The sequence below is a fragment of the Dicentrarchus labrax genome, unplaced genomic scaffold, assembly GCF_905237075.1.
Source record: "Dicentrarchus labrax unplaced genomic scaffold, dlabrax2021, whole genome shotgun sequence".
In the NCBI taxonomy this organism is placed as follows: Eukaryota; Metazoa; Chordata; class Actinopteri; family Moronidae; genus Dicentrarchus; species Dicentrarchus labrax.
Window position 1 is genome coordinate 34,405,157 of NW_026136721.1, and position 13,034 is coordinate 34,418,190.

Sequence of the window (13,034 nt, forward strand, 5' to 3'; positions counted from 1 at the left end):
GTGTGGCTCATTGATGTGTTTTTAATAGTTTTTACACAACAATGGAGCTCTGTGGCACAGAGGAATAAGATATATCAGGCTTTGTATTAGTAGGATCCAACAAGGACAAAATACAATGGCAGGTTGATAACGTGATATGGTGAATAAAACATTGTCAACTTGATAATTCTTAGATCTGGTTATAAATGATTTCCCGTTCCTGTAGCTGTTCTGAAAATAAATCTGTTGAACTGTTCACAACACCGCCGTGTAAACACAGACTGTGTTTACGTGTTCAGCTACTTTAATCTGATTATCCGTCGAGCCTGTCACGTCAACACCTTAAAGTCATTATCTTAATGGGAATAACATGTTTAACAGTTGGATGTTTGGACTCAGTTTGTCTCTTTATAGGGACGAGTAAACACCTCAGTGTGATGAGTCATTATCAAATAGCCCAGGACAAGGGTCACCTTACACAGTAACGCAGATGTTGGTTTGACAAAAGCAGTTTAGTTCTGCTTTCAGTGTTCACATCTCTTTGAATGAATCCCTGAACAACAGTAGGGACTGTTTTTAGAGCATGTGTTTGGATCTTTTCCTCAGGGCATGAACAGTGTTTGCAGTTATCACAACAATCAGTCTCTGTATGTGTTGAACAATGTGGGAGTTATTTATTTTTATAGAAATCACTCACATTTTTTTTGTGCATCTTTGTTTCATTATTGAACACATCAACTCTGTGTTTGAACATTTAATCTGGTTTTCACAACAGTCAGTAAAAAGGTTTTTGTTTTTACAACGCAGAAAAATAAATTTCATAATCGTGATTAACACCGTTACCAACTGGCTCAGGGCTGGCAACAGAAAGGGAGGCCACACACAGATATATCAGTTTAAAAAAAAGCTATTTATTTAACTGACGTGTGTGGGTGTTGCAGCAAACCAAATAAAGGAAGAGGGCTGAAGGCTTGTGCCGTAGGAAGCCGCAGAAGGGCAGTCTTTACCTTTCTCAGAGCCACACCCACCCAAAGCAGGTGACCCTCCCAGCTAATAGAGAAATGAAACAGACCCTTTCTAGCTGTCGACAATTGTCAATAAAGTTTAGTTTGAAACCTCCAGGGCAGGTAGAAGTTTGTTTGCCGCTTCTAAAAAAAGCAGTTATACCTTTGTCATGTTCATATTGGCTGTGATAGGAGGAGGAGGAAACATCCACAGCTCAACCAGCCTCTGTATTTTCCTTTTCTTTGTCACTTTGAGCAGGTATCAGCTAAAACTCGGTGGTGGTATCGACTACAAAATTGCTGCAGCATCCCATTCGCCATGATTTTCCCCAGGATATCAATGTCATGATTTATGGTTTTGTAGCGTAGGCTTCTTAGAAAATAACAAGGAAGGAAAAAATGTTATCGGAACATCTGTAGGCGCAGTGAGAATTAAAAGCAGACTTTGGGGAATCGACTGTTCAACTGTGTGAGAGCCTGACATCAGCTGATCAAAATGTCTGAGATCTCAGGAATTCACCCGAAGGTCCGACGGCTGTTGAAGCTGAAATTCGCTCCAACTCCGATGACGGGGTCAGAGACGGGCCCCAAAGTGTACAGTGGATGCTCAGGTTAATGTATGAGTTATCATCATCCACATTATATAGTTTATATAGCTTTCATCTGCAGGTAGAGTTTAGAGTTGCTTGATAAAAACAGGCCTCGAACTGAGGACCATTCATCAGTGTCAGTGCTGACGATGAAAGAAAATAACACACACTCATACGTGTGTGTGTGTGTGTCCCTGCCTGGTAAAAAAAAAAAAAAGAGAGTTAAAAATAGCCAATGACTGACTTTCACTTATTGAACTAGCTTCCTGTCTCCTCCCACTGCAGATGGTTGTCACGGCAATAAAACATCTGTGGCAAGTGTCCAATAGGCAGGCAGGCAGACAGACAGACAGACAGGTAGTGGCAGAGGCAGTGAAACAGCTTTGAGATAAGATAGAAATAGACAGATAGAGATAGTGAGAGAGTGTGATGAGAGGAACTGTGATACTGTAACTGTGGGTGTGTGCGTACATCAGGATATTAGATCACATCACAGCAGGACGAGTCTTATCAGATCCCAACATGCAAACATGAGCTGCACTGTTAATTTCCTTCCCCTCAGGTCTGCTGTGTTTTTTTTTTTTTTTTTTTTTTTTTGTGTGTGTGTGTGTGTGTGTGTGTGTGTGTGTGTGTGTGTGTGTGTGTGTGTGTGTGTGTCATCCTGTTGAGAATCAAATGTCCTCACAAGGACACAGAGATGTTCAGGGCGGTGACATTTTTGTCAGAGTCGGGGTCATTTTAAGGTCAGAGATGAATGAGCGATGAATGGATGAATTGGGAAACATTGAAAAATAATTATCAGCCGATTGTTATAGATCGACGTGTGTTAGAATAAAAATAAAATGACTTCCTTAATGTGATGTGTTTCCCAAGCTGGTCAGTGAAAGGTCGATTAAATAATGGGCTGCTATCTCCGGAGAGAAAGGGAATTTGATAGAAATATCCGTTTGTGATGACTTTATCAGTTGGACTTTTATTTGTAACCCCACTGGAAATGAGCTGTTTACCAAGTACCAAGATTAGTTTTAGATAATGCTTTAGAATAGTTCATTAGATTAGATTAGACTTCACGGTGTCTCACATAAAAACACATTCAAGTACAACACAGTATTACAGAGGACAGCTGCACATTCAGCATTCAAATATCAGATTAGATGGAACTGATATCTTCATTGTCTTTACTGCTTACACTGTCCTCATGATGGACAACATTAACAGGATGTCTGCAGGGTCTTCCAGTTTACTTATACAAACTTTAGAGGGGAAAAAGTCACCTATTACCAATATGGGGACCAATATAGTGAATCTTTGAAGTGGAATAGCACCAATATAGTATCAGTTGGGCTCTTTCATAGTGGGTTTAAAAGGTCTTGGGTACGTGCGTCTTCCAATCCCACCGATAGCGTCTCAGAAGCAGAGAGTTCTCAGTGTGTTTCCTGCCACCACTACCTGTGTACTTAGTCCTTAAAAAGGATTGTTTCTCTGCTTAAAATCTCGTCCAACCTGCCTCTGACTGATGGACTTCTGGTCCGGTGCCACAGTGTTGATGTAGCGTGAAATTCGATCTGGAGTCTGAGAATTGACTCTGTATGCTGTTTCTGTGTCTGACATCCTGCCTGTGCTATCTGCTCTGTGCTGCTTGATGCGAGTGGGGCCGTGGCTTCTGTCAGTTAAGAGCATTGTCTATAACGGGCAGAATCAGCTCAATTAGTGTCAGTATAAACCGTATTCTAACCTTAGTAAATACCACAGCCAGTATTTCATTTTGAGCCACTTTCAGTTTAGTTTGTGACCACAACCATTAAAATTCCTCCTCACCATCGAGCTTCTCGCTGTCTGCCTTTGTGGCCTGTGGTCGACGTCACCATGTTCAGTTTGCTATGAAACGTGAAACTGTGAACTCACTGTGTGCTCAGTGTGAAGAAAACAGATCGGGAACAAGCAGAGTTTAAGTTGCACAACTGTGACTCAGAGGTTTCGGATGAGTTCAGACATTTGAACAAGGCGTTTTCTCTACCATGTAATTTATCTGATATCAGTGTGTCATCGGGCGGCGGACGGTGGAAGCTTCGAGTTGTTCGCTGCGGAGTCGGTCCTCACAAATACAGTCATCTAAACATATTAAATATACAGCAACAGAACACATTTAAGGCTTTCCACCCACTCTGTTTCCTGTGCTTGTGTATTCTGCTGACTGCGTTAGGCACTGCACACACACACACACACACACACACACACACACACACACACACACACACACACACACACACACACACACACACCCCTAAACAAATTGGGTCGAGTGGGTTGCTGATTAGACTGAGGTCATTAAGCAAACACAAAAGACGCTGCTTTCCTCAGATTTCTGTTCTGTTACCTTAAGAGCTAAGACGAAGTGTTCTCTCACACACCTGAGTCAACACGCACGCGCACACCACACACACACACACACACACACACACACACACACACACACACCAATGAACACACACTCTCCCACAGTTGCTCACACTTGACACGATTTACTTGAATCCATTAAAGCTGAATTTACATAATACTGTCTCTGCTTAACTGCATCTGCACACACACACACACACACACACACACACACACACACACACACACACACACAGGCATGTATACTGCAGCGTGGATGACCTTGCAGCAGCGACAGAGCAGAACTGCAACCTGTATGGAGTGTGTGAGGGTGTGTGTGTTTTGTGCTCATCCCTTCTGCCAGAACACACATTATAGTCGTAATTAAGACACTCTTGTCTCCATATGTGCTGGTTTGAGATCAGCTGTCAGGTGCCAGCTGGCTGCGATATTTACGGTCGGAGACGCTAACAAATGCTGCTCTCGGACCAGCTGAAGGCTCAAACACAAAATAACTAAATTGTTTGTTATTTACTGTTCATCTGTTAACGTTGATGTCGACAAAGTGTCAGCTTCAGGTTGGAGTTTCCTCTTTTGAATGAGTAATGGTTGGTATTGTTTCACAGCCTTTTTGCTGTTGAATTATGAATGAACATGCTGGAGAAACTGTCGTGTTGTTGAGGCAAACCACTGCTCTGTGTTGGACCAGATGCCATCATGTTATTTGTGGAGACCTGCAGAGAAGAATCATTTAATACTGCAAACAGAAACTGTAACAGAGTGCTTAAACAGGCACACGTCAGACACAACAGATTGTAGTAATGACTAAAATGGTGTAGGCAGAAAATGATTACGCCTACCTGACGCACAATGCAATATTTGTTAACAAGCTAACAAATAACAATGGATATTTATGGCTGCAGCAAACATAAAGGCTCATACTTACTCATAGATGGTTGTAGATTTGGTGCACATAGATATTAAAACAAAAATTTGCTAAAATGGAATAAAAAAAGATAAACATATCAAATGTAACTTAATTGCAAAGTAAATGGCTAAACTATCACAAGAGAACTGGGAGATGGAAAGACTTTAATACTACGATTGTGAAATAAAACAATATCTACTATATTAATTTGAAAAAGAAAATTGGAGCTGGTTTGCTGCCTCTGTCTTTGCCTTCTCATTTAATAACTTTCTTCTTTTCTCTGCTGTATTCTTTACCTTTCATGCATGATTAAAAGCTTATTATTTGTAGCTATGAAGCTCATTCTTTACTCTACATGGATTGTGATGTTGATGTGTGGGTGGCCGCCACTATCTTGGTCTTGAATCTGTTTCTCTCATTTGGACTCATCTTAGTCCTGGTTCTCGGTCTCGTCTAAAACTCGATAGAGGTGGTCTTGACTACTGCGCTGTGCACCGGAAACCAGAAATGATCCAGACTTTATTGAGAAAAGGCCCAAATTATTCATGAAACAGTGAGTTTCAGAGGCTGTTAATCCCTAGAAAGAGAAACTTCTGAGATGTTTCTGGAATATATGGCATGAAAGCCAAAATGAAATCTCAGAATGTGGTTACAGAAAACCACATAAGCTGAAACCAATTACACATCCTGTTGGCCCATGTGTTTAAATTCAACACTTTAACACACTTTAAATTCAATTCCACATGAATGAAGTCTATCAGAGCTGTTACTGAACTGAATGTCGTTTGTGTTTGCAGGTCTGACGACAGAAGGCCTGTATCGCGTCAGCGGGAACAAGACGGACCAGGACAACATCCAGAAACAGTTTGATCAAGGTAAACTAATCAAACCCACACTTGCACACATAAATACATATTCAGCTACCTAGAAACCCGAAGAAGGAGCACATGTGTCCCTGGACTTTCAAAGCACAGAGGCCGGTGGTTCTCCTTATTTTCACAGGCCGTGATTCTAAGTTATTTTCCCATGAACGTTTGAAGAACTCAGGAGTTCCTCGGAAAACATGTTACTAATCGAGTGGCGTTTGTGTGATGCGTGCAATAAATTTAACCCACAGAGAAAACCGATTCCAAATCTCACCACGCAGCAGAAGTGCTTAAAGAGAAACACATGCCCTGCAGAGCCGAGTGGAACCTGCACACGAGCGCTGGTGAGCAGCCAAACCGGCTGTTAGTGTAAATAAAGTCGCCACAGGCAGAAATCACCCGCACACGCTCAGCAGTGTCGCTCATTTTACAGCCAGGTGGTGACTGTGGACTGAGACGAGCTGGTCAGTCTAATGTTAATCAGTTTGTGGCAACACTGTTCAAATAAATAGGGCATCTCAGAAGTCATTACATAATAATGGCTAATTATTATTAATAATGAGAAATACACCAAAAAAACAAATGACACACCCTCAGTCTCAGTGTCAGTCATACTGGAACATGCAGACGTCATACACAAGCAGGAGTTAAACATATTAATCCATAAATTATATATTATAAATTATATTAAGCCCCTTAAATCATCTGATCTTGCCTAATCATCATGTTTAGATGTTCTTTAGTATCAGAGGGAATCCAGTGATACTCGGACAGTATTTTGCTAGTGATAATGTTACCGAGCAATCAAGCTAATGTATGAAAAGCAACGTTCGAACAGCAAAGCCACTCGGATCAGTCGTGCAAGTCTGGATGAATTCTTTCAAGACTGTATTTTAGTTAGCTAGCAATATATCTGCGTTAGTTAAAACGCTAGAAACACAATATCACATTCTATTTTACATGCTTTGCAGTAATGTTTTGAGGTTGTGTTGTGGCGGGTGCTGGTCGTTCGTTGATGTTGACTCCACACTAATGTTAACTAGTGTTGCACACTGTAACTCAACACTGGTACTCAAAGAGTGTGCAGAAATGTCACATGCTGTAGATTTTCCCAGCAAACTTGTCCCGAATCCTTTTAGACAGAAATCAGAAAAGTCCCAGGTTCCAGTTTTTAAGTTACGTTACATATTGGTAATATAAGGCGATTAATGCATGCAAAATGCTTTACATTCAATCTTCTGGTGTCTTTTTCTTCTTCCTGTGGATCTTTAAGTGTTGACAACTAAATGTCACCTAATGTCAGTTCTTTAATAAGAAAACAAAGTCAAACGCTGCTGTAACTGTGAGAGATTAGAGTTGCTGTGGTTTAGGTTGTGCACCGTGTCAACCTGCTGTTCCCGGACATCTTAAATAAACTCTGTGTTACTCCCTGTAGGCCTCCCCCTCATGACTTGCCGTAGGCGACTTTGTCAGGTTGTATATTTCTGTTTAGACTCTGTACAGTTATCCCACCGCCCTCCTTCCTCAGCTGCAGCTCGTGTGTGAAAAGCACCATTACAGCCAATTAGCTCCTCTGTCAGTAGGAGGGGATGGTGGGCTGCCAGCTACCGGCTACTTCCACTAAATAAGCTGGATGCATTTTTATGGAAATAGTTGAAGATTTACATGAATCTGCTCGGGGAGTTACGCTGTTTTTCCTCTGGGATTCAGAGGTTGCTGCGGTTTTGCTTCGTTTACAGTTTTGGGCTGAAGCAGCATTTGTTGGTTGTTTACACTCCATTAAACAACACCTCCTCTTTGATTGTCTCCTCCTCCTCCTTTTTACTTCCCTCGTTCCTCTAATATCCTCATTTTGTCTCCATGCTCCTCCGTCCTTCTGTCCTCTTTTTATTTCTGCATTTCCTGTTGTTTATATCTCTCTCCTCACTGCCTCCCCTCCTCTTTATTTCCTTGAGAGTATTTCTGGTGTGTGTGTGTGTGTGTGTGTGTGTGTGTGTGTGTGTGTGTGTGTGTGTGTGTGTGTGTGTGTGTGTGTGTGTGTGTGTGTGTGTGTGTGTGTGTTGGCAGTCTTTCAGATGCAGCGTGACAGCTGTCGTGTTACCTCAGGGCTCTGTCCTCTTTCTCTTTCCCCTCTCTCCTCCCTCTTTCTCCTCCTTCCCGTCGTCATTTGGCCGTCAGCATGTCAAAACAGGAAGTGATATATATTTATTTTTCAGCCCGTATCTCTGGTAACTGACGGGTGATTTTTTTTTTCTGAGCCGTCCTTGTGCAGTATTTTTCCTGGAGGTTAATGAGAAAGCTGACACCAGTTTGATCTCCAGCTCCAGACTTAGGAGATGACCTGACCTGCTCGCTTTGAAAACTTTTCCAAACAGAAAAGTCAAGTCAAACTTGAGCGATGGTTCTGGAGCTTCCCTCCTCTCTCTGCAGGAACAACAGAGCAGAAAAATGGATGTTTGAACTGGACGTGTATTCTGCCGGAGCCCTGCTGCTCCATCAGAGAAACACTCAGGCCTCTGTGCCTGCAGACAGGCTGATGATAACCTCTGTTAGCTGTGATCAGAGAGGAGCTCTGTTCTGCTGCTCAGACACAAAGCTCAGCTGTGAGCCTCGCTGCTGCAACACAAATACTCACAAGCTCCTTTGATATCCTTTCAGACTGAAGCGTTGACCCGGGAAAAGTCCCATATCTGAATGAATCAACGTGGGTTATCAAACGCAGCTCTGAGACTCTGCTGCTCAAGTTTAACTTGATCCTAAAGGGCTTTCCTATAGAGAGGGGAACACTGGGTCGTCTGCCTTTCGACTGTCAGTGATTATTGGACAATTGTTATTGAAATGTATTTATTATTGAATAATTAAAACGTTTATTGTTAAGATAAATTATATAGAGTTGATGTCTTTGTCAGCGGTTCCCAAAGTGGGTTCAGTTGTGGTGCTTTGAGGAGGGCCCAAGAGTGTGCCATGATGAGCACAAGGGTTGTGCTGTTTGATGTTCATATCGACCCCAAAACTAAAAGAGCCAGTCTAATTGCTGAAGCCAGAGCCCTGTTTAAGTTTATTTATTTATAAGCCATTGGAACAAAATGTATTTGTGACAAGTTCTCCTCCCTCTTTTGTATTTTCTCCGTGTTGGTACCTTTGAGCCTGATGAGGTAGAATAAATGTTCCATTGCAAGTTAAACAGTGTGCAGGACTTTATCTTTGCAACGTTTTCATCTACTCATCCCACTCCTACGCACCTGTCTCATGAAAGAGATGTGCAGGACTTTCTTCCGTCTGTTCTGACCTTCCAACGTCTGACATCAGACTCCTCCAGTACCAGCTGTCACTCGGCTCTGTCTAAAGTTGTGTTTTGGGATGGACACGTCTCACTAGGCTGAAAGAAAGTCCACTTTTTGATTTAGTTTAATTAATCAGTGGGGACGTGGTTTGGTTTGATATAAAGTAAAACGTTTTTTCCTCTGACAAAAGCTTTGTGTTGTCAGCTGAGTTAACCCCATGGAAAGCTCCAGTTCTGAAAATATTAAACACTCTTTTTCAGATAAACACTTTGTTATTAATCATCAGACTGAGCCGGTCCACAGTGGCTGTGTAGGCTGGTTAGTTTCAGTATTTTGAAAAGTTTCTGTTGGATTTTGATGATTTTTTTATTAAATTACTGTCAGCATGAGTTTAATCCATCCGCCCATTTCAGCATGTAGAGCACCAAACTCTTTGTTTGGGGAATATCGCTTCTTAAATTTGATTTAATGTATGAAAATGTATTAAAAAAATTAGGATTTGCTCAATATGAAGTGAATAGTTAGAGTAATATTTATGTTTAGTGGTGTTGTTCTGTGTGCTCATATTTTGTAGGAAATGTCTATCCCCATGTTATTTATTCAGTTTGAGAAAGGGTGGCAGAGTTCTTCTTGTTCTCGCTCCTTTTTCTTTCACATAATCCAGATAACTTGGAATGGAAATACAGTAAAATACCGTATTTACACTGTTAAAGCTTTGTTTCAAGGATCTGTTATTATGTCATTTGGTACTAATTATAGGAATAATATAGGAATTTAGGAATTTCCTTGAAAGAAAAGCTCCATTTCTCCTGCTAGCAAGAACAATAAATAGAGCAAAAGAAAGTCATTACCATGTGTTTGTGCATGTTGAGTGTTAAAGTGGAGGATTGTGGGAACATGAAGTCCTGTAGAGAGATTTCTGAGCACTGTGAGTTTGATCATATCATCCCGAAGCCCTGCCTGGGTGGAGCCGTTTTCCTGTTTGCTCTGTTTGTGATGCAGAGGATGAAACAAACTAGAGCTGAAGCTGCAGCGAAACAACAGATATGAAAACATGAAATATGTGTCTGGAGTCTGTGAAGCTGCTACCGCCGGTTGAAAATCAAACTCTCTCTCTCTCCCTTTGTAGATCACAGCATCGACTTTGTGGTGATGGACGTGGCGGTGAACGCTGCTGCCGGAGCGCTGAAGGCTTTCTTTGCCGACCTGCCCGACCCTCTGATCCCCTACAGTCTGCACCCGGAGCTGGTGGAGGCCGCAAGTAAGAATACACAGAAACACCTGAGATACCCGATACCTGCTGGGCCCAGGAGAAACACACTTTTTTTTAAAATTTCATTAGACCTTTTTAAGTTCTTAGAAGTAATTTATTCTGAAACATGCAGGCATATACACACAATAGCTGGGAGCTACAGATAAACACACACACACTTTTAACCTCTCGACTGTTGTAGCTGTTGTCTTCAATGCTGCAGGAGTCTTGTTAAGTTTGCACACACACAGCTTTCTGTCACATCACACACTCTTAAGCTCCAGGATGCTGTCAGACATCTACTCTCTGCTCTGTGTCTGTGTGTCTGTCTGTGTGTCTGTCTGTGTGTCTGTCTGTGTGTCTGTCTGTGTGTCTGTCTGTGTGTCTGTCTGTCTGTGTGTGTGTGTGTGTGTGTGTGTGTGTGTGTGTGTGAGTGAATATTAGTGATGCTGAGTGCTGAAACCACCGGGCTGATGACAGCAGATTAATGAGCCAAATATATACGCACGCTTACACAACAAGAAATGTAGGAAGACCTCATACGTGAGCGCACACACACTTTAATGAGTGTCTTATAATAAGTGAGTGAGAGAGAGAGAGAGAGACGTGGTGCTGGTTCTTCTCTTGAAAAAGAATCACATATAGCAGGAACTCTTCTTTTTTTCATCTGGCTTTCAATTTCTGCCTCTTCATCTCTCTTCCTCTCACCACATCCCCTCCTTTCTCTCTCTCTCTCTCTCTCTCTCTCTCTCTCTCTCTCTCTCTCTCTCTTTCTCCCCTGTGATTTCCCCTCTAATCACAAGACTACAGAGGGGCTACAGTGACAGTTTGACCTTTGACCCCCTCGCTGTTTTCATGCAGCAGTAAACTAGGAAATGAGGATTCTGACTTTGCTCCACAGACTAATGTTAATATGTCGATTTGACCTGTTTACAACTCAGGATCTACTGTCTTAGTTTTGGCTTCTGTTAATAAATATGATTCCATTTTTCTATTAGGACACATAACTTAACATAACACAGGTTTAAATTAGGGAGGCACAGGTACACTTCCACTGGTAACGCTCTTTAATTTCTCCGTAAGTTTCTGCTACTATTTGTGTAATTTAGTCGTACATATGGGAATAATATAGGAATGTATGAAGCTGTAGGCAAAGCTCCATTTCTCCTGCCAGCAAGAACAATAAATAGAGCAAAAGAAAGTCAAAGCCATGTGTTTGTGCACGTTGGAGCAGAGTGGAGGATTATGGGTACATGAGGTCCTTTTAAAGAGAGTTTAGAGCGCCGTGAGTTTGATCGTATTATCGTATTATCCTGAAGCTCTGCCGGGGTGGAGCCGTCTTCCTGTTTGTGATGCAGAGGATGACACGAACGGCGAAACAACAGATACGAATCATTAAAAATAACCTTGTGAATCTGCTGCAGATGGTGGGAAACAGAACTATTTGTAATGTAAGCCGGTGGTTCAGGAGCGCCGCTCGGACCACGGGGATAAATCTGTGTGGGTGCGAGATTGATACTCATTTTCCTTCTTCGGTGTTCTGTTATCTTTCCGTTATGTTCAATGCAAACACTCTGGTTGAGCTGCAGTCGGTCACAGAGGGTTGTGGGTTCGCAGTATTATACAAACAGTTTAAAATGACATTGAGACTGTGCAGAGCTACTTCCTGGCTCAGCTTTGACCTACCTTAGTTACTGTAGTGTGATGGATGAGTTTAATGGGTTGTTTTGGATGAATAGGTGTGAATGATAGTTGTTGTTTTGTTGTTGGACAGAATAAAGAGATGAATGTGTTGGTAAAGTGTAATGTTGAACAGTTTGAACTCATTCATTCATTCAGTCATTCATTCAGTCATTCACACGTTCATTCAGTTTCTATTGAAGCTTTTTCTATTTTTACTTTCAGTTATTTTTCTTTTATCTATATTTTATGTTTGTGCAGCGGCAGCCTCTTTTCCTGCCGCAGAGGTCATTAAATTTTCATCTAAACTCATCCTTTGTAGTTTATCACTTCATTGAACCCTTTGCATTGTGGGTACACGGAGAAACTGTGGTTTTTTGTTTTCCCTTCAGACTAAACTAACCTGTTTATCTCTGTTATATTTCTAGTTAATGTGGCGATACGGCGGCATTGATTAACAACCTTTGACCTCTTCCAGCCATCAGAGGGTCAAAGGCTCCCGTTGGCTCCTCGTTAAGATGATTGATTGCATGCGGGGATGAATAAATCTGAGCGCCGTCACATGTGCGGCTGTAAATTTTATTCTAAAAATATAAAAGGCTTCCCGCTGCTGCTGGAATGTCTGGAATATCCTGGAGAGAATTCCACGCAGGCGAGGGAGGCGAGGGAGGCGAGGGAGAGGGAGGTCAGGAGGTTAAAGTACCTGTGTTGTGACAATGCAAAGGTAGACGCTCGTATTTCACATCTGCTCTTTCAATATTTAATAACTGAGCGCAGCGTTTCAGCTCCAACGAGCTTTTCGCCGGAGGGAAAGCGATGGGAATCTCTCGGGAGGACGAGGAATATCGAGGAACTTCACAGACGGTTTACTTCCTCAGGAAGACGGCAGGATGTGTTTTCAGTTGTTTGTTTGTTTTTGTTTTTGTTTTGCTGCCACTATGTATTCATGTCTACCAGCTTCAACTGTCAGGACCGCAGCCTCAGTACCGTTTCTCTTATTTCTCTCAAACTAAATATTCCCAGTTTTCACTCCCTGACTTTTTGAGCATTTTATTCTGATCACTAATCATGTTGC

The 13,034-nt window shown here is 41.9% G+C and overlaps 1 protein-coding gene across 1 annotated transcript in view; it reads left to right on the forward strand.

Annotated features, from left to right (window-relative positions):
* arhgap5 (Rho GTPase activating protein 5) overlaps positions 1-13,034 on the forward strand; it is a 59,202-nt gene that overhangs the window by 35,608 nt on the left and 10,560 nt on the right. The window contains exons 4-5 of the mRNA XM_051383750.1: positions 5,675-5,752; positions 10,157-10,288. Of these exons, the coding sequence (XP_051239710.1) occupies positions 5,675-5,752; positions 10,157-10,288 (210 nt within the window). The remainder of the gene's footprint in view (positions 1-5,674; positions 5,753-10,156; positions 10,289-13,034) is intronic.